The sequence below is a fragment of the Protopterus annectens genome, chromosome 7.part0 (assembly GCF_019279795.1).
Source record: "Protopterus annectens isolate FY-2018-M chromosome 7.part0, PAN1.0, whole genome shotgun sequence".
NCBI lineage: Eukaryota > Metazoa > Chordata > Ceratodontiformes > Protopteridae > Protopterus > Protopterus annectens.
Window position 1 is genome coordinate 1,744,552,974 of NC_056739.1, and position 22,751 is coordinate 1,744,575,724.

At 43.6% G+C, this 22,751-nt stretch overlaps 1 protein-coding gene across 1 annotated transcript; it reads right to left on the minus strand.

Moving 5' to 3' along the window:
• Window positions 1-18,167: 18,167 nt before the first annotated feature.
• Window positions 18,168-19,970, minus strand: GDPGP1 (GDP-D-glucose phosphorylase 1). The gene has a single exon (XM_044078284.1). The coding sequence runs from the start codon at window positions 19,626-19,628 to the stop codon at window positions 18,420-18,422; it is 1,209 nt and encodes a 402-aa protein (XP_043934219.1). The 5' UTR covers window positions 19,629-19,970; the 3' UTR covers window positions 18,168-18,419.
• Window positions 19,971-22,751: the final 2,781 nt, after the last annotated feature.

A 22,751-nucleotide genomic window follows, 5' to 3' on the forward strand; every position in this document is an offset into this window, starting at 1 on the left:
TATACAATAGCCTCAGCTGGTATTTTAGGATGTTTGCCATATAGATTGTCAGGGGCAGTTGTAGTAAGTTTTAATTTTTAAGGTATTTTTGATGGTAACTGTGAGAACTGGTTAGAAGGAGAAATGGTGAAGGAGGTAATCTAATTGAGTAGGGACCTCAAGAGCTTAATTAGTTGCCTGGTTGGTTAATGATTGTACTGTCTGTATGAACTAGGTATTAAATTTGGTTATCTACGGTATCATCTTGTCTCTGTATGTTTGATGTTAGATTTAACAGTTTATCGACTGAGGCCCAGAATAGTTTTGAATTATCAGTGTGAATGTTTTGACTGGCTAAGTAGTAGGTTTTCTTATCTTTGTTAGTAAGTTGTTTTGTTCGGTTTCTTAGATGTCGATATGCTAGTAAAGTAGGAGCGGTTTTAATTTTTGTGTAGACCTTCCAATGCTTTGTCTCTTTGTTTCATGAGTTTGTTTAGTCACCAAGGATAGCCATGATGCAGGCTTGGCTTTTCACGCTTTTTATTCTGGGGTGGGAGGCTAGTGTGTTGAGAATACCTAGGAAGAGTTTGCTGAACTGAAAGACAGCATTATCTGTAGGGAGAGTCTTTTGTGACTTCCTGTTAAGGAGATTCGGTGTACTAATGAGCATTCCTTGATGAAAAGTAGTAAGCTATTTTACCAGCCTGTAATGATGTGTTTGGGTGCTGTTGCTTATGTATGTTGTGGTACAGATCAGTAAGTGATCACTTAGGCTGTCTTGACAGAGTTCCATGGGATATTTTATTTGGACAGCACGTTATGATCCATTCTAGGATTGATTGCCTGGATGTAGTTTTGTTGTACGTAGTTTGGTGTATAAGTTGGGTAAACTTGTAAATATGGAATACTACTTGCTGGATTTTCTGACTGTATGGTTAGGCAAGCAGAATGTATTTTCTTATGTTACTGATTATAATTTGGAAGATAGTAAGAAATGGTATTGCGCAATTATACACACTATACTGTAGCGTCTTGGGATATACTTCACGCAAAGGTTAGGAGAGGTACTGAGAGCAGTATGTATGATACACCACTGTGTGGTTCCTTTGTCAATTATTCCATTGTGAAATTCTGTCTAAAGCCAGAATGAATTATAAAACTATGTACATAATACTAGATTATACTCAGGGAAGGGGGATTTTTTTCAAATAAATAAATATTTTATATATATATATATATATATATATATATATATATATATATATATATATATATATATATATATATATATGTATGTATATTTCAGTATTTCGAAATTACATAGCCGAAAACCCAAGCACAACTCAATTCCGAAAACACACAACCAAATTCAAAATGCCAAAACTATGCTACACATACAGTACACACATAAACAAACACAACCCCCCCCCCCCACAATCAAATAAATGCATCTACACTATAGATAAGCAGGGGGGCTGTGCCTCCCCACACCCCCGACATATATTCCAACTCCGAGATCACACAAACGAAACACACACACATCACAGTCACAACACACACTAAAGCCCCTAACCAACACATTTACACACAAAAACTTACCTAAATTCAACCGATACATCTATACACTGCACCAGTGGAAATTCAACATCTCTGTGCTTCGGGATTTTGAATTTCGTGCTTCTGTCGGTTTCGGAACTTAAGTTTTCGGCTATGTAATTTCGAAATACTGAATTTCGGGATTTCAGTATTTTGAAATTGCATAGTGGACCCATATACATATATGGATCTAGGACTTAAGCCCGAATCCATTATCACCGAACACACTTTAACGAAAGCGCTTTTCACCAAAAAGCTCTTTCGTTAAAGTGCGTTAAAAAAAAATCTACATTTATGCAGGGGGGCAAGCCCCCCTGCACCTCCCTACTTTAATATTCTCACTCCAAGATCGCAATACAGTGAGGAAAAGGGAATTTTCCCTTACCCGCACCGTAGTACGATCTCCGGAACAGGCATACTTACGCGAAAGTGCTTTTTCGTTGAAAAGCACTTTTGTGTAAATATGCCCCACCGATAATCATTCGGTGGAAAGTGCATTCGGGGATCTGTATGGATCCCATATATATGTATATATAAAAACCCTGGAAATATGTGGGCTTCACTTTCTGATGACTTTTTTAAAGAAAATGACATTTGATGCAATGGCGTATAGTTCATACTTATCACAGAAGGTACAGAATACAGGCATAATTACAGCATAAGATGTCTGAGAAATTTGGAAAGCCTGTTGTGGAGAAATAAGCAATGAAGAGATATAAAAGTATCTGAAGTTTTAAAACAGTACTATATTACATTCACTAGATAAACTTTTTTGTATTAAGTTTTGCCTTTAGGTATATCATGCTGACACAATCTGTTGTACATGTCTTAATATGTATATATGATTTTAAAATAAAGATCCTGTATGTCTGGTAAGAGTCATAGAATCTTGCATTTCTATACGAGTAACTCAGGCAGATGGGAGCTTAGTTTAACGTCTCACCCAAAGGATAGCTTTGCTGATCCTTTAGGCATTAACATCCCTGCACCATTAAAAAATGGATTGTGTTATTATTCCAAGTCCGACAGGTAACATCAGTCAGCCATCATGTGTTTGTAAAGAAAAATGAACAACTACTATTGAATGAGTTAGTGTATGCGCATGTGTGAGTAATACAAATTATTCTAGGAAGTCTGTAAAAATAAGTGCTTCAAGAGCTCTACAAAAAAGACTGCATTCAAGGCACTACAATTCTTCTAAAGTCAGCAAAAATGTGACACTTGAAAGGGTTGACAGAATTAAAACACATCAAGTGTTTCCTAACTAATTTATACAAATGATGTTTTACATGTGTATTTTCTATACAGTCAAATTAACTTCTGTCACTAACTGGTGGTATTCTGCAAAGGATTTTAATGCATTCTTCAAATTCCAGACATTCACATAATACTACTGCTACTGTCTCAGGTCAAGGTTGAAAGGTCAGCCCATTTATTAGGTTAACAAATGAAGAAATAAATATGGTACATCACAACGTGGTGCAGTTCCTATTGAACATGTATGGACTAAAACTGCAGTCCTTAGAACAGAGAAAAAGAAGTTATGTACTCACCATAACGTTCCATCTGAGTAGGTACTTCATTTGTCTGCAACCTGTGGGTATCGGATCCGACCTCAGATCTGAGCCGGCAGCTTCACAAGCTAAAAGATCCGAGCTCCTAGCCCCCTCCCCTACCCATAATCCCCTGCTGACTACCTCAGATCGAGTTTGCTCAGTCCTAAACAATTCACACCCTCGACAGAGGAACAAACCCTGCATGAAAGGACATTTTGCAGATGGCCAGTTATCCCGATATGGTTAGGGGGAATGGAGGGGGGGTTGGTTGCAGACAAATGAAGTACCTACTCAGATGGAACGTTATGGTGAGTACATAACTTCTTTATCTGAAGTAGTTAATTCATTTGTTCTGCAACCTGTGGGACAGAGTCCCCAGCTACCTATAGAAAGCAACCCTGGGTGGCCTTACGGAAGAATATTCCGAAGCACCGCGGAGCCAAAGGAAGCCCTACTCCTCGAAATCATATCCAATTTATAATGGGAGATGAACGTGTGAGAAGTGAACCAAGTAGCTGCTGAACATATGTCGTCCAGAGGAACCCTGGACCAGAAAGCTGCTGATGTAGCAATGGATCGGGTTGAGTGAGCGTGAATTCCTGCAGGAACTGATTTACCCGAGGACGTATACGTGTGGATTATGCACTGGGAAATCCAATTTGCCAGAGTTACCTTAGAAATTGCCTTTCCCATAGCTGATTTGGCAAAGGACACAAACAACTGGTCAGACTTGCGAAAATCCTTAGTCCTGTGCAGGTAGAAACGTAATTGCCTGTGTACGTCCAGTTTGTGCAATGTGTATTCCCCTTTGTTCTTAAAATTTGGAAAAAATACTGGTAAGTTGATTGATTGGTTAATATTTGACTCTGAAGCCACCTTTGGTAGGGAAAGACAGGTTAGTCCTGAGAGACACTCTATCCTTGTGAAAGATAAGGTAGGGGGGTTTCATGCACAGGGCTTGAAGTTCTGAGACCCTTCTGGCTGATGTGATAGCCACTAAAAAGGCTGTTTTCCAAGACAAGAATTTTAATGGAACTGAAGAGGCAGGCTCGAAGGGTGGACTTGTCAAAGCTTGTAGTACTAAAGTTAAGTCCCACGGGGGAGCTACAGATTTCACTGGTTGTTTCAAAAGAAAAATTCCCCTCAGGAAGGTTTTGCATATCTTTGAGGATGCTACTGACCCCAGGCCATCCCCCACATGAAAGTGGGAAATGGCTGCTAACTGCACCTTAACTGTGGAAGTGCTAGCTCCCTTCTGAAAGATTAGTGACAAGAAATCCAGAATCGTTGGAATAGGAACTGTAAAGGGATCCAGGCTCTTGCGTTCGGCCCAAATGGAAAAGCATTTCCATTTACTATTGTAAATTTTTCTGCTAGCAGGTTTATGGGTCGCCACCAGAATGGCCTTCACTGGTGATGAGATACCGGGAGTCCTAGCCATCAGAGGAACTGGATCAACCAAGCAGTCAGCTTGAGGTTTAGCAAGTTCAGGGTTTGGCATCCCACAGGATGCGATATCAAATCTGGAATGGGATCCAGAATCCATGGAGGAACAACACTGTGAGACCGTAGGTAAGGAGACCAGATCTGACGAGGCCAGAATGGGGCTATGAGGATCACTCTGCTCCCCAACCGACGTGCTTTCTGAACGAACTTCACCATAAGCGGAAGAGGGGGGTAAGCATAAAGAAGACCAGGTGGCTAAGCATGTACCAGAGCATCTCTTGGGGTTTCCCCTGAAGGGGGAAGTATTGCGAACTACTCGCTGCACTTTGTGTTTGATGGAGAGGAGAAAAGATCGCAGCGAGGCCAACCCCATGCACGGAAGATTTGCTTCGCAACTGAAGGATTGAGAGACCACTCGTACGGGGTGAGAATCACCCGACTCAGTTTGTCCGCCAAAATGTTGGACTGACCCGGAATGTGCGTTGCTATCAGAAAGTGGTTGGTGGATATCGCCCATTCCCATACTCTCATAGCCTCTCGACAGAGGGGATAAGACCTGGTTCCTCCCTGTTTGTTTATGTACCGGACTACCGCCATGTTGTCTTTCTGGATTGCAATAGTCCCTAGAGGGAGAAGGCCGTGGAGAGCTTGCAACGCCAAAAGCACCGCCCTCATCTCTAGGACATTGATATGCAAAGCGGTCTCTATGGGGGTCCACGTGCCTTGGATGGTTCTGCCCGAACAATGCCCCCCCCACCCGAGGCGAGAAGCATCCGTGGTCAACGTGGCTTGTGGTGGGGGAATTACAAAAGGTCTCCCTTCCTGCAGCTCCCGTGAGCGAAGCCACCAAAGGAGGGAGTCCCTGCAAACTCTGCTCAGTGAAATCGGGGTGTTCGGTGGGTGAAGCACTAACGACCACTGAACCTGAAGAGTCCACTGTAAGATCCTCATCCGGAGGCGTGCGTGAAGAGAGCTGTGCTTCGAAGAAGGACTAAGATCTGATGTGAGAGGCTGTTCAGTCTGTCCGGAGTTAGTAGGGCTCGACAAATGCGCGTGTTCAACTTGGCCCTATAAACTCCAAGACCTGTACTGGCTGAATTGAGGACTTTTGAAGGTTCACTGATATGCCCAACTTCTGGGCTAGAGTTAGAGTGTAATCCCTTGCAACGCCAAGTTGATGCCTGCTGGGGGTGACAAGGAGCCAGTCGTCCAGGTATGGAAAGACCTGAATTCCCTGGAGTCTCAGGTGGGCTGCGACCACTGCCATGACCTTGGTGAACACCCTGGGGGCTGAGGTGAGGCCAAACGGGAGATCCCTGAATTGATAATAACCGTCTCCTAGCCGGAAGCGAAAAACCTCCTGGATCGGTCAATCAGAATGTGGTAGCACGCATCCTGGAGGTCTATGGAGCACATCCAGTCATTTTCCCAAAGAAGGGGGAGAATAGCCTGAAGAGTGACCATCCAGAACTTTTCCTTGGGGATGAACAGGTTCAGGGCGGAGAGATCTAGAATCGGTCTTAAGTCCCCTGTCTTCTTTGGCACTAAAAAGAACCTGGAGTAGTAGCTCGATCCGGACTGGTCTGGGGGGACGGGCTGGATGGCTCTTTTTCCTAGCAGCTTTGACACGTCTAAGGCTGCGGCCTCCCTTTGATTGGGTTGGACATTGGGGAGCCGCCTGACTTTGGGGGGTAGGTGAATGAAGGGAATGGAGTAACCTCTGGATATGATTCGGAGCACCCATCGATCTGTCGTGATGGCAATTTGACAGATGCTCCGATAAATGCCCCCCAACTGCCTCCAGAGAGGGACAGCTGGGTAAGCCCTCAGGGCTGTTGCGTGGGCCTATCCGAGAAAGGTTCCCTAGACCCGAAGTTACACGGCCCCCCCCTCTGCCTCTGGGCCGGCGTCCGCCTTGTCCTCCTCTGCCTCTAACAGACGAGGGGTCCGAAGCCGGGTGGGACTGCTGAGACTTGCGGAACCACAACTTTTTTGCCCTCACTGATTCCTAGAAAAGAACGTTGGGGATTTGAGGAGCGGACCCCGACGGCAAACAGCGTCTTCCCATCCTTCTCGCTTTGGACCAGCGTCTTGCCAAAAAGCGAAGATCTGTCAAAGGGCGCATTCGTGAAGGACGCCTTGAAGGGATCCACGAAATCGCAAAAGTGGAGCCAGGCGTGATGCTGCAGGACGACCCCTGCTCCGCACGCCCTAGCGGCTCCCTCAGTAGCATGACAGAGTAACCGCATGGACGTGTTAGAGATGGACTTTAGAGTGGCCATACGAGTTGCAAATGTGCCCTTATCCACGACCGTCATGGACTCTGGGGGGGGCTGCAGCGTATTCCTTAATTAGGTCTCGCTGTAGCCTGATAATGTGTGCCATATAGTTCAGCGCCCTTATAGAAAAGGTTGCTGAAGCAAACATCCGCTTCCCAATGTGGTCCATCGCTCGAGATTCCTTATCCGGAGGATGGACCGCGGAACTCTCCTGTGCGAGTTCCTTCTTCGTGGCAGCCGCCACCAGCATGGCATCAACAGGGGACCCCTTAGCCCAGGACTGCCTATCTGCAGGGGGGCTAAGAACTTTGTCAGGACGTCTGGGGATTGGCTCCACGGTGTCGGGTTCTTTCCACGCCCTGGTGGTAATTAAGTCCACGAGGGGGTCAGCCTGGGGGGACACCCAGGAGGTAGATGGGCCCGCCTCAAACGCCTCCAGGAACACCGATTCGTCTGAGGAAGGTTTTTGGGCAGACCACCCCCCTCCAATATGCAACATTTCCATGATGTCTCCAAAGGAGACATCTTTGGGGGGGGGTGATCTTGGGGAACCTTCCCCTTCACCCAAATCAGTGTCCGTGGTGATGGACTCAGGGGAGTCCAGGTGCCTCCTTTTACACTGCCATTTGCGAGGCACCTCCTCGTTGGGGCTGTCCGAGGAGGGCTCGCCCACGGGGTCCTGTTCCTCCAAGGGAACTAACTGGAGGGTTTGAGCAGGCTGTCCCATAGGATGGATGATGGAGGATAGACCCACATGCATAGGGGGAGCGGGAGGATCCGGGGCCCGGACCGGGGATCTGGAAGACCTCGACAGGACCCTCTCCACTACCTCAAAAGCCGAAGGAGAACTACTTTCCCCAGGCTCCGAAAGTAGTCTCCTCGGCTCCGAAGCAGGGATCGGAGTCGGAGCCGAAGCAGTCGGATCCAAGAGAGAGGTGTGCTCCGACCTACACTGCGCCGGAGATACACCAATCCCCACGGATCCGATGCTCCGGCGAAGCTACCGGAGCTATTGGCGCAGACAAAACCCCAGCTCCGAAAGGGCCCGGATCCGATGACTCCAAAACCCTAAGCCGGGTCAGAGAAGGAGTGATCGGAACAAAGAGAGGGGCTGTGCTCCCCCTCTGAGGGGGGGAGGCAAGAGCACCCACATCTGCATTTGGGTCTGCAGGAATCGACACATCATCCTATCCATGTCTGCGTCGGTAAGGCTCCTGGTTGACCTAGACCTCGACGACCTCGAAGGAGACCGGTACTCCTCCTCCGGCGAGAAGCGAGGCGAACGGAGCAGAGAGGGGGAGGATCCGGGGACCTTCGAGGGAGAGCTGGTAACTTTCGAATGGGGGGCTGAGAGGTGAGCCTCAGCCCGCCTTTTGTGAGACCTGTGCTTATCTTTCTCCTTGTGCCTTTTTTCCTTGGAGAAAGAAGCACTAGAGTCCCCGAACTCTGCATAGCAGGGGAAGTTTGAGTCCCAGGCAGAGCGGAGGGAACTGTAGGTGCCAGGGCTACGATAGTAGCCTAAGCCTTCGAAGGGGAGGAAGAAGAAGCAGAATCCTGAGGAAGTAGGCCCACCAGGATCAGCTTGTTCTTCCTGTCCCTAATTGCCCAAGGATTAAAGGCTACACAGATTTGGCAAGCCGCTGATAAATGGGCCACCCCCAGGCACAAGACACACTGAGTGTGGCCATCAGCTGGGGAGAGCTTATGGCCACACTCAGTGCACTTGGAAAAAATGGCTTTGGGCCCTTCCGCCATTACACAAGCACACACACACACACACACCCAAACACTAAGGGGGAGGGGAAGAAACAAAACTAACGACCATGAGAAAATCCAGTTTCACAGCTTGCTGATCCCTGGGCTTTGTTTGCAGTTCCTGTTACTGATCCTTTACCTAATTTGGAAGAGAGGAAGTTCCCTTGCTTACCAGTGGGAGTGGGAAGCATTGAGCTGCCTGTTGGTCCAGTTTTGTGAGGTTTCAGCCAGCAACTTGTAGTTTATTGGTCGTTTTGGGCCAGTTCCTAGCTTCTTTCAGCCCCCTGATATAAAAAACGCTAAACGCGCATTTGCGCGGTTTAGAGCGGAGCTGCTACCGTTGCACACTAGGGCACCGGTTAAGCAGATTTAAACTATTAGGGCTACCTAAGTCCACTCTTCAAATTTTCCCTTAAAACTACCTTCCTCGAACTATACTACTGATCTAATCAGCATATCCTATAACTAAAAAGATCATCTCTACCTAACTCCGAGTAGCCTATTCTGTATCTGTCAAACCTAGCACTTGCTCCTACAGCACTTATCACCGAGATACAGCACTCTTGTTATAGATAGTACCCCAAAAAGGCGAAACCCCATTTCTCGGACACCCACATCCCCCGGAATCTCTTTTAAAGTTTTTGTCTATTCCTTCTAGCATGTCGAGGGATCAGTTGCTAGTATCCTCTCCTGCTCAGCTGGTGAACCTGGGAATATTGAGGCAATGTTACAATTGCCTCATGTACCTGAACAACCCTCTCCTCCTCCCACAAAACACAAATACATGCGAGAGATGCAACTATACGGCCAAACTGGAGGCTGAGCTCTCTCAACTTAGGACTGGCAAGACCAAACAGGAGGAGAAGGTTACCACACACACTATAGACCCAGTCTCACATAGTACCATCACAACCTCAAATCATACACATAAACACACAAAGACATACTCGGAGGCTCTGATCAGAAATCTACCAAAACAGCAGAGGCCACCAAAGCAGACACCCAAACAACCACCACCTCAGAACACAACACCTGCAACACATAGACCTCACAGTCAGAGTGTCAAACAGTCACAGCCCTTAAGGCCAAACACAATGCCAGACACACTAATCATTGGTGACTCCATAGTCAGTCACACTGGCGTCCGCTCACCAGACTGAGTAAGGAGAGAGTTACAGTAAGCTGCCTGTCGGCGCTAGAATCCGCCACATAACGCAAGCACTCGGGTCTCCCAACAGCACGTACAAATTCGACTCAGTCATTGTCCACGCTGGTGTAAACGACCCGAGACGTACCTCCTTGGACTACATGAAAAGAGACATTGAGGAGCTCTCTGATTATGTAGCCCAGGCAGGTATGACCCTGACCTTGAGCAGTATCCTACCTTCACCAAGAATGATGCCACAATACAGAGATAAGATGATCAGCTTTAACAATTGGCTTAAACTCTGGTGTCATTCAAACGGGATCCAATGTCTGTCTGCCAGGGATGACATGCTGGACAAGCCACGCTGCTTCGCAAGGGACGGCTTGCACCTGTCACCCCTGGGATTCCGGATATTGGCAAAGGCTCTTGCCACCCCCATAGTGCCTTTTTAGGCAAGGCTCAAATTCTAAACCTACCACCCTAGAACACAAAAAAGGAAAAAAACTAAGGGTAATGCTGCTCAATGCCAGAAGTCTAAATCTCAAAATGCACGCTCGAGGCCCTTCTCAGTATGGAGAACATCGATGTCTGTGCTGTGACAGAAACCTGGTTCAAGGCTCCTGAGAGCACCCCAGCACTAACAGGTTTTACCTCATACCATGCGTTCCGGCCCCAAAATCCGGACAATACCAAGAAAGGAGGGGTATCCATATTCATCAAGGACACCCACACCTCAAGACTGGTGGCAACGCACGATGCATTGGAGACCATCCAGGTGCAATTAACCATAGGCAAGACTGCTCTGCAAATTGTAGCATGTTACAGGCCACCCTCACAAACTCAGGAACCTCACATGGCTTTCCTGAAAACACTGGAGGGATAAATGTATCTCCAAACACCATCATACTAGGTGACTTCAATTACCCTAATATAGACTGGGAACACTACTCAAGCCCAAACACCCTAGCCCAAAAGTTCCTGGAATTCATAAACTCAAATGCCATGGAACAACTAGTCACCATCCCCACAAGAGGAGAAAACATACTTGATCTCATCATCACGAACATGGGAGCACAATGTTCAACACCGAAGTATACCCCTCACTGGTGAGATCAGATCACAAACTAATCTTGCTGGAGGTCCTCATCCCACCCCACCTGAAATAAAAAGACCACAGTAAAAACTTCTCAAAGCCAACTTCATACTTCTAAAGACTAGTGTGGTCTCCTTTAAGGCCCCGAGACGCCGGAAAACAGTACTCAAGCAGCTGAATCACTTACAAATGCCTTCTACCAGCACCTGCAGCACTGCTTGGATAAGGCAAGCCCGTGCAAAACAAAGACTCTTTGTACCAAGGCAAGCATCCAGTCTGGTGGACCCCAGCCATAAACAAACTCTACAACAAAAGGAGGAAGCTACTACAAGATAGAGCAAAATCCTTAAAAGGTAAGACACCCTTGATCACTATAAGTAGAAAACAAAGAGCTCTCATAAAATCATCCAAAGCAAATTTTGAGAGAAAAATAGCTAAAGACTCAAAGGACAATCATAAGGCCTTCTTTAGCTACGTTAGAAACCTGGGAGGAAACTCCCAGATATGCTCAGAACTAGTTCAAAATGATGTGAAGATTACTGATCCTACAGACATTGCCAACATACTGGCTGACAGGTCCAGTGCAAACTTCTCCCCTCCCCCAAAGGAGAGATATCTATACCAAATGGTTGCAGCCCCCAAACATCTCAACGCCCAAGTGAGAACTGCTCTCAGCAAAACAAAAACCACAGCATACATGGGACCTGATGGTGTCCCAGGCTGTGTGCTCCACGAACTCAACGAGGAATTAAACCCACAGCTAGGACAGCTGTTTAATCATAGTCTCACCTCTGGATACGCACCCAGGAGTGGCGCACTGCGACTGTGGTCCCACTTCACAAAGGCGGTGCCTCCACAGACCCTGGAAATTACCGCCCATTAGCTTGACAAGCCTTATCTGCAAAGCTATGGAGAGGATCATAATGGACCTCATAAATAAAGACATAGGGAATTTGCAGACTTTGGATCCAACCCAATTTGGCTTTGTCAAAGGCAGATCATGCCTTTTAAACTTGGTTGACTTTTGAAACAGTCACCAAAGCCATTGATGAGGAAAGGCAGTCCATACAGCCTACCTCGATCTGGCGAAGGCCTTCGATACAATACCCCACTCGGGTATCATTGAAAAACTCATCAGCTTAAATGTTAACCCATACATCACAAGATGGGTTGCAAACTGGCTGAGTGACAGAACCCACAGGGTCAGAGTTGCTGGCGCCATGTCAGACTCAAAGCCTGTCACAAGTGGTGTCCCACAGGGCTCAGTCCTGGGCCCACTCTTGTTTGGCATCTACTTTTCCGAAGTACAAGCAAACACAGGAGGGTTATGGCTGACAAAGTTTGCAGATGACTGCAAACTGGGCGCCGTAGGTGAAAACACATCTGACACAGATATCCTTCAGAAGGGTCTCACAGAAACGGATGACTGGTGCCAGAGCCATGGCCTAAAGTTAAATGCCAAAAAATGCATAGTCATACCCTTCGGGAAAAACAAGGTTACCCCTAGCTACCATATAGGTGGTAAACCTCTGAGCACAGAAGAAGTTATCAGGGACCTGGGGACCCAGGTTGACAGTAGCCTGTCATTCGACACTCATGTAGCTAAAGTAGTTAGGAAGACCTTCTACATTGCCCACCTCATCATGAAGGGATTCACATCTAGATCAAGGGAGGTCATAGTCTCCCTATACTCATCACTCATCAGACCAATGATTGAGTACAATGCACCATTCGGAATGTATCTGACCCGACACTTGCAGCAGCTAGAGAGGCCACAAAAGTTCCTCACCAAAAGGATAAAGGGTCTCAAAAATCTGTCCTATGCTGCCCGATTGAAAGAACTCCAGCTCTATTCAGTCGCCACCGCTTGCTCAGAGGTGACCTTTGCCTGACATACAAGGCCATGTCAAACCCAGAGTTGATGAATATGCTTCACCTCAAAAAATCTAGATCCGTCACAGCCACAAGGGCGGGAGACTTAAACCTCGACACGGCTATTAATAGGACGTGCTGGAGGGATAGATTCATCACCCAAAGACTCCCTATGCTGTGGAACAAAATCCCGGTATATGTGAGGCAGAGCACCTCGCTGGCCTTGTTCAAGAGAAATCTTGACCAATGGATGGGAGATCGCAGATATACTCCAGGGATTACCTCAGTGTCACTGCTAGACAGAGGCACAGCAAAATAATGGGTATAGTTCCCCATACAAAAGGGGTGGCTTAAGCCACAAAACTATGGGCTAGGCTTATAAATGCCCTCGGGCAGATAGCCTAGTATGAACCTATGAACCTAAAACTACAGAAGGGGGGCTAACACTGTATTTCTAAAGGAAAATTAACACTAACAACTAAATCTAACTTAACGAAATTTTCTCTAAGAGAAAAAAGCTGAAACAACCTCACCAAGCTTAAGGAGCTCTTCGCAAATAGCTGTCTTCAGCAGCGGCAAACTCGATCTGAGGTAATACAGTAGGCAGCAGGGGATTGTGGGTAGGGGGAGGAGCTAGGAGCTCAGATCTTTTAGCTTGTGAAGCTGCCGGCTCGGATCCCACAGGTTGCAGAACAAATGAAGTAACTACTTCAGATAGAATATTTTTGCATTAAAGTAGCATTGGTGAAGGGAGTACAGGAGTGGAGGGGATAAAAAGTTGCAAAGGCATTACAGCAAGCTTCAAGATTTGCTACATTTCCTTGGCAACTACACTTTATTTTTCATACTTGCAAGATTCACAATTATGGGTCTTAAACTTTGGGTAAGGAGCCCTGTGGTACACCGTTAGAGGTACCATTCTTGACTGAGAGACAAAATTATATCTGAATAGCTGCCTTCATCATACTTTGGAGGCAGAACACATGACAAAATAATACAAAACTCCTACACTAATGCAGGAGCATCAATAATGCATAGAAGCCCCAACTGTCATCTTTCTGCCCACTGCTGTCCTCTGCGCTGTTTTGCAAGACTTGATTTTGAATAACAGAAGTGAAATCTTTTGGAGTTCAATCACCTTCTAGATATGGAAACTACTGTGTGAGACATATTTCATGAAGGATGATTACAAGACAAAAATATGAATATTTATGTATCAACTACTGGAAACCATTACAGAGTACAGCATGCATTTCATTTTATGTTACCGCACAAATCAGACAACTTCTGCGTCAGATTACAATTCACCTGTCCAGCTGTTGCTTTGCATAACTCAAAATTTATACGTCTTACAAGTGATCACCCTACCCTGCAATAAGAATGCAGCAGAAAGTTACTCTTCCCAGGTTTCTTCATGCCAATGCCTCAAATTGCTTCTGTTTGCTGCCCACACAAATTTAACAAAAGTACTTCAGTTACAACACGCAAAAAAGACAGCTGTATTGAAAGCAGACACTATACCATGTATTTAACTTCAAACCTAACATAATACACACACTTGTACATTAAAACTGAGTTCCAACACTTGAAAAAGCACTACTATGCGACATGACACAAATAAAACTGAACGTGAGAATTAGAGACATTGCATGCAATGTATAGGGAGGGATCTTACACATAGAAATGCAAACCCCATCTCCTAATTAAGAACAAATGTGCATTAGGACTGCAATACAGATAGGTAACTTTGCATCTAGCAGGTAGATGGTGTGCAGTACAGATATAAATGAACTACAAAACATAAGACTGCTGACACAATTAACAGACTACCAGTCTGAGTAACAAAAATGGCTGCAGCTAATAACTTAAATATCACAGATGCCTACAACTACATGGCTGCAACTCAATTACATATAATATTAGTAGGAAGTTCACTCTAGTGCTATGGAAGCGCTGCCTTTAATTTACCCAACAAACGTGTGCACACACAACTGAAACACAGATAGCTTACTGCTACACATGTTATCACAGCAGCACTGTAAATGCACACACAAACACCACTAAATATGCCCCAACAAAAACACAGAATAGCAATGGACACATATGTATAACAACCACATAAAGGAGTAGAATGCTGTCCCACCTTCTTTGTGGGATAAGATGCCAGCCACTGCTCTTCCCACATCTTCCAAGCACTGGTGAGCTCAGCTCACAGCATTAAACTTTAATTTGATTCCATACATGTCTGGACCTCATACCCTTGTGTCATAAGTCATATGGAACGAAGTTAAAATTAGATGTAGATGAGGATTACTGAGCAGGAACAAGTACTGAGCATAACACAATTCATTATTTTCATGAATGGTGTTACAGGTTTTATATACTACCCACTGTGGACAGCCATAACCATGTAATACTGTGCAGCCAGTACCTTCATTGCTGCACCCATACAGTATACAAATGAACAGCACAGATTGCGGCCCTCTGCGCGCCTGCAACATACAGGCATTGGGGTCATGCTGCAATGATGCAGCTCTACCCACCGGTACAGCAGCACAAACAGGTAATATATCACCTATCAAGGAAGCAATCTTGTGTATACATCCAGATGAAATATTCATCTGTGGACTGAGAAAGTCATGCTTTGACACAGCATAGATTTCTCCACCCCCCCCCCCCAACATGAAGCAGCTATACCTCCTCTGTGTGTTTGTGTATATGTACAAATAAATAGTGTGCTGCATTACCATTAAATGCCCTGCATTGTTAGTAACAGAAATATACAGCTTGCACTTTTCTGCATCGCAGTTTATCAAAGTATCAAAACTTTGAAAGTCATATGGTCGGGGCCATACGATAGAAGTTTTGAAACCTCTAATGTTTTGAATGGAGATCAAGGTACAGCATGAACGGGCAATTTACCTACCCTTTTCCACAATGCAGTCTGACCTTGGAGTGGGTATATTTAATTATCAGGGAGTGGGAGGAGCAGAGGCGCTTGCCCCCCTGCAAAAACATTAAAAATAGATTTTTTTTCTTTTTTCTTAATGTTCGAAGTTTCGAAACTTCAATCATATGGTCTCAGCCATATGAATTTCAAAGTTTTGAAACTTGATGATGTGATATAGATCCATTATATATATATATATATATATATATATATACATACATATATACACACACACACACATATATTTAAGGGATGATAGTTATTTGAAATGACAGCTATCCTCGCTAGACACAAAGTGTGTCCTAAACATGGGTGCAGACACCTCTACCTGTTTGTCCCATTTAAAACAACAGCCCCCTGAAATTATCTATGCGCTTCACATATGTAATGCACAGCACTGCATGTTTTTCCTCATTTATAATGTCAATTGCTCTTTGCTGGCTGCAGCTACTGCCTCAACAACTGTGGAGGCAAAGATAATGGATCGCTGAGGGGGTGCATGGTCTGTAAATATAATATCCTGTGCCTTTCACACCCTATAATATAGATACCAAAGGTTAGGGCTCTGCTGAATAAACCACCAATCCATAGTGCCAGAGGACACACTAATGTTGTGCATTCTACCCTTTCAGCCTAACAGTTAATGGGCCTAAAACATCATAACACACATAACAGGATGTTAAATTACAAAAATTCAAAATAGGTTGGGTGTGGGCGCAATGCAGGAGGGCTTTTTTTTAGTTTTTAGATTTGCAGTTTCACTATTTAACTTTCAGTATGACTGTAATGATATTCTGGAACTCAATAATCTGAAAGAGAACCTTTCCATACTGCTGGCATCTTCAACATAATAATGACCACTTGAATAGGCTACTGCACGGTTTCAATGAACTACACAATCAGCGATTAGTATCCAGTTCAGTACACATTAGGAGACAAATGCAAGACTCCATTTCTGAATCAAGTGTCTGTCTGTAGTACAAACCCAGATATATATATACACCAGCCCTGGCTCACCATACAGAGGCAGTACCTGAATGTCACATGATTTTTCAGTCATAGATCATAATCCCAACAATTAGAGTTTCAAACAGTACTATTCTAGTGCCAATAAAATGCTTTTCAGATAGCCTCTCTCAATTAAGCAGTGATCATGATAGTGTGAAAATTATGTTCTTTTCCTGTGCCAGTCCATTTCATTAAAGCCATTCCTACTAACTCTGCACTTACCACATTTCATGTCCTAATTTATCCAGACCTAACCTATCCATTAGTACCTTTCTAACTAACTAGGTTATTACAGTTGTGACGCTTTGCTACTGGCAATTGGCTACAGAATAAGCAGCCATTTAAATGAAAATGCTATTTTCCACCACATACAGGAAAATACATAGTGGTGCTAAAATTACATAAGATACTACAGGAAACTGGTTTGAAATAATCTTAGGGGAGTAATATTTTCACCTTCTATTGCCTATCAGGATACAGAAATGTTCTACTTACTAAAAATTAAACCTCTATTATGCATAAGATTTACATATATGCATACTTACAAAATGATAGTAAAGGAACATATGTTGCACTTAGGCACTGCATCTAGCGAATATGCACCAGTCCCTTCTCACAGTTATCCTATCACCTTTCTTTTCATGGTCCCACGTAATTTTTTCAAAATTTTAAATAATCTACAGTGTAAGAGTACCTAAAAGGTGTTTAAACCATCTGGCCCTTGATAATGTGGAATTATCTAAATCATGTTGCCTTTATCTCTTTTTAAGAAATTACATATCTGGTTGAGTGGGTGTTCGAAAGACATGTGTAAATGGGCGTGCCTTCGTTGAAGGTTGAATGTCGAGCTGGCACCTCGGCATTTGTGAAAATATACTGCCAATCATTAGCGGACCGGAGTTCTGCTGTGGCGACCCCTAACGGGGAAAAGCCGAAAGACAACAACAACACATATCTAGATGTCAAATTCTGTCCTCAAAACTTTGCCTCTCAGTCAACTTTACCCGCATGGTAACTCTGCATGACTTACCTGCCTTTCTTCGTGGCTACCCAAAATGGACACAATAAACTCTGGCCTCTCAGATGACATATCCACTAGAAATATGACTTCACCAACCATAAGCCATGCTGAGTACCCCCTCCTTAAGTATTTTGGCAATCACCACTACCCTTTCTAACAATACTGTCCAGTTCAGTCTGGATCCAAATAATTGTCACCTAAACACCAGAAAAAATGTTTTGATATTTTAAACATTTTCTATTGCATTTAGACTGCATCCCTTATCAGTGATGGATTTTGTTAATAACTAATATTATATATTTCTACATCAGCTAATTTCCCACTTTTAACCTCACTCAAGTGGACTCCCAAGTTCATTTTTTGCCTTTTTTGTAGATACTACTTTGAAGTTTGTTCAAAGCACCCTAACTGCATTCTACCACTATTAATATATCCCTTTTCCCCAAATTTTATTAAATGTATGAATCAATTCAAGATATTATTTATTTCCACTAAACCCTCATTTTCCCATACACTCCACATTTGCTTATCTAAAAGCATTAACACTCCACTTTTAACTTCTGTTACTGCCATATCAACAATAAACCGGCATCAGTGTAAACAAAACACCAACATTCAGTATGTCCACTAACAGCTGACTAAACATTAGTGCAGTAACACAGTAAATGTCAGAGGACATGGACTGAGCTCTTCAAAACAGGAATTTAAATAAAACAATTAAGAATCTTTCAATACTTCTGCCAGCTCTGACAGAAGCTGTAAAAATTCCTGTTCAGGAATCATGTATCTCTGAATTATTTCAATTACTTTTGTTTCAGTAATGTTGTTAAAATCTTCTAGATTTTTAATAGGCAAGTGACCTGCCAGTTCACATAAGGCAACATTAAATGCAGATTCTTCTTTGACACCAAATGAGGATTTTCTGGCCCAAAGGATGACACGTATAACTTTGCGAGAACTGACAAAACACCCATCTTTCCCAGGAGGGCAGCCCCTTGTAATAAACATATTGTGGGCGATGTTTTTAGCTATGAAGAAGTCTGTAACTCTGCAAACCTTTTCCACCAATCCATCCAGTTCAACACACTGTTCTCCAGTGCAAAACACTAAACCCCGTGCATGCTGATGAGACAAGAGATTAATACCAGGGCAAAAAACACTGGTGGGGGCAGTCTCAATGGATAGCTCATGTTCCAGGTAATAACCGTGCAGATGTAAATTGTTAACCGATGCAAACCCGCCTAGGCTATTAAACCCGACCCTAAAGCCAGGGTGAGCACTTAGCAAGACTGCTTCAACGCCAGTTCGGATCACGCTTCGAGTAAGCATTTGAGGCAAACATAATGCTGGATCTGGGACAAAAAGGACATTTCCAAATTCAAGAGGGCTAACATTGATCACCACTAGAGTTTTACTCATTTCAAGTCTGTCTTGGACGTTCTGCTCTAAGTTCGGGCCATTCATTTGGGTTTGGTTTCCGGGGGACCCGGTGGATACCCAAGTATTTTTCCCCCGGTTGCATTTTCTCATGCTGAAAATAACCTCGCCTGGTTTTATTTTATTAAAGTTGAACTGATTAGGATCATAGCTCTGACAGATACTCTTGATGTCCTGAGGCGTCCGCCTTTCAGTACCCCTTTTCACATTGAGTTGAGCAACATATCCCATTGGACCAGGTAAAATTCGAGTCTCTACATCTTCCAAGTAGTACCGGAACATGCCCTTTTTCATCTTCGACTCCCAACCAGACCGCAACATCAGGTCGAATTTGGATAGATGGCTGGGTTCACCAACTGTGTCCGTTTTACTCTTATATTTGCTCCATAGTTGCCACGTAACCACATCCAGCGCAAAATCCTTCTCGGAGTACATGAACTCCTGCAGTTCATCTTCAGATTTGCTATTGCTGTAGTCAGTTCTTTCCATACCCGGTGTTTTGACCTTGTTAAAGTTCGCTTTTTCAAAATCAGCAATGAATTAATTCCACGCTGGAAGTGCCGGTTTTACTGGGCGCAGCCATGTTAGAATGACGCTGCATATTCCCTAGAAGCTTGCCAATACCACTTCTCCGCCACTCTCAGTAGGTCCTTTCAGTCACAGATGCAGGTCTTCTTTTGTTCTGTTGTATCTTGGAAATATTTTTGACAACGACGGCATTTATGTAAAGCGAAAATTTCAGATAGAAACCTGTAATACAGTTTAGGCTAAATTTGCCGAAATGACGATTACTATAGGGCGGAGTTGGCTGTCAAAAAAAAAAAAAACTTCCTCAACTTTTTCTTTCGGCTTTTCCAACTTCCTCAACTAAAGGACGAATATCTTACACCTGTCGGACTTCATAATTGCTAGTTGATATTTTTAGCTCTTAAATATACAGTTCACCGGATGAAAAGACAAATGTTCCGACTTGCTGAAATTAACATGCCTTATAACAGTAGTAAAACACACTTTTGTTTATAGTCCAATTTTATAATGTATTCTGATCATTTGTTACATTTTTATCTGACACGTTTTGGGGAAGAAAATGTGAAAGATCGTACGTGTACTTCTTCGGCGCTTATCTAGTATCTGCACCTTAGGATGCTGTGTTTGCAATGAAACCACGGTCTGTGCTTCGTATGGACTTATCTTGGCTTAAAATAAAAATAAAGTGTTTTTTTTTCCTGTATCTGGGGTGCTGGATTAGGGTTGCCACCTTTTCAAATACCCAAAGTGGGACATTTTTTGAAAAAATGTCTTGATTTTACAGGGCAAATCAAAGAGTTTCACTTTTTTGCCAAAATAAGTGTATTCTCGTAGCATTTGGGTTGCTTATGCTAATCCATGTAACATTTAGATAGTTCAGATTCAAAATAACTGTTTTATGCAATGATTAAAGAAAACTTAGGAACTATTTTTGTCCAAAAATCTAAGGACATTTGCCATTTTTTCGCAGGAAACAACTGCCCAAAGAGGGACTGTCCCTCGCAAAGTGGGACAGGTGGCAACACTATGCTGGATTTTTTCGGTATATTTATATATATTTTTATACATACACCCACAAACGAACACGTGTAATAAACGTAATATTTATATATACGTTTTTTATCATTATGCTTAGAAACTAGCAAAAACACAAGCCTGTTGTGCTCTTTTGTGATATTAGAAAAGTACGTAAGTTTTATGAATTGGTCACAAGTCCTAACCAGTTTGTTAATGTGTTTGAGAAATTAATTCAAGAAATTCACCGTGAGAGCTTTATTATAATTCCTAGGCACATAGGTATATACTAGGCTATCGGCTGCTATAGTCTTTATAAGGACTAGCCACGCAACGCAACCTAATTGCATCCCCTGGTAACCTGCATCTTAACTGGAGGGGCGTATGAAAAATAACTAACAAGCTAGCTGTCTAAACAAGGTGATTTCAAGTCAGCCAGACCAACAGCAAGACAGTCTGAGCAAATGCAGTAGTTTTACACTTCATTATAAATAAATGCACAAATAAAACAAGAAATCAGTAGTCAATCACTAAAATAGCTTCTGGGAGTACATTGTTTTTAAATACAAGTACTTAGCTTGTACCTGGATGGCATGTGAAGCAAGGAAATAATTTCATAGGCAAGGACACCGTGTTGCTGAGCTCCGTGGGAATCAGCCAAGAACTTCTCAAATATGCCAAATTAATACAGGCACTTAAAACAAAAATTGTGTAGAATCCCTTTAACAAGGCCAAAATTGCAGGAATACAATTAATTGCAAACAAAAATAGCAGGTAGCACAGGTTATACATTAATACTACCAGTAAAGCTTGCCAAAAGTGCAGTTGTCTGCAAACAGTACAGTATCAGGGGTACTTGAAAAAATTTAAAGTGCAAAAATTGGCAGATAAAGCAATTAAATGAAGTGGACTCTCAGAGTGTGGTATGATGCTAAGCAGATGGGGATCTTTGTGAAAATGATGATTTGTAGTAAAGGAGAATAGTTCAAAGGCCATACTTGTTTAATGAGTGGGCTCTCAGTGTGATGGATCTGTTTAAAACAATGGGTGGGAAAAATACTTAGTCAGATTAACACAACTGACAATAGCAACCAAAGAGGGAGGGGGGACTTTGGTAGTTGGATTATCATAACAGGTGAAAGCCAGAGACACTGTCTTTTAAAATAACAACAGCAAAAGGGTAGGAGTGTTTCATAGTTTCATAGTATAGTACTAGGCTATCTGCCCTAGGGCATTTATAACCCTAGCCAAAGTGTATGTGGCTTTTCGCCACCCCATGTAATGATACAAAAGTGTACAATTTAAATTAAATTTAGTTTACTGTGTCTCTATCTAGCAACGACACAGAGATGACCCCCGGGGTAAACCTACGATCACCCATCCATTCGTCCAGATTTCTCTTGAAGAGAGTCAGTGAGGGGCTTTGCCTAACATGGACAGGTATCCTGTTCCAGAGTGCGGGAAGCCTCTGGGTTATGAATCTGTCCCTCCAGCATGTCCTATTCATATTTGTGCTGAGGTTTAGATCTTTAGCTCTCGTGGCTCTGATGGATTTGGATTTTTTTGAGGTGGAGCATGTCCATTAATTCTGAATTGGACATGGCCTTGTACGTAAGGCACAGATCACCTCTGAGCAGACGGTATGCTACTGAATAGAGCTGGAGCTTTTTCAGTCTGGCAGCATATGACATATGCTGGAGACCCTTGATCCTCTTGGTAAGGTACATTTGGGGTCTCTCATGCTGCTGCAGGTGCCGGGTGAGGTACATACCAAATGGGGCATTGTACTCAATCATAGGCCTGATAAGGGAGTATATAAGGGTACAATGACATCCTTTGATCTGGATGTGAATCCCTTCATGATAAGGTGGGCAAGATAGAAGGTCTTTCTAACCACTTTGGCGACGTGGGTGTCAAATGAGAGGTCACTGTCAACTAGGGTCCCCAGGTCTCTGATTTCTTTTTCTGTACTTAATGGATTACCACCTATGTGGTAATTTGTGGGTACTTTGTTTTTTCCAAAGGGGATGACTATACATTTTTTATTTAGTTTAAGGCAATGACTCTGGC

What these genes read in the sequence shown, in the direction of transcription:
- GDPGP1 (XM_044078284.1), bottom strand. Translation starts at nt 19,628, where the DNA reads ATGGAAAGAACTGACTACAGCAATAGCAAATCTGAAGATGAACTGCAG.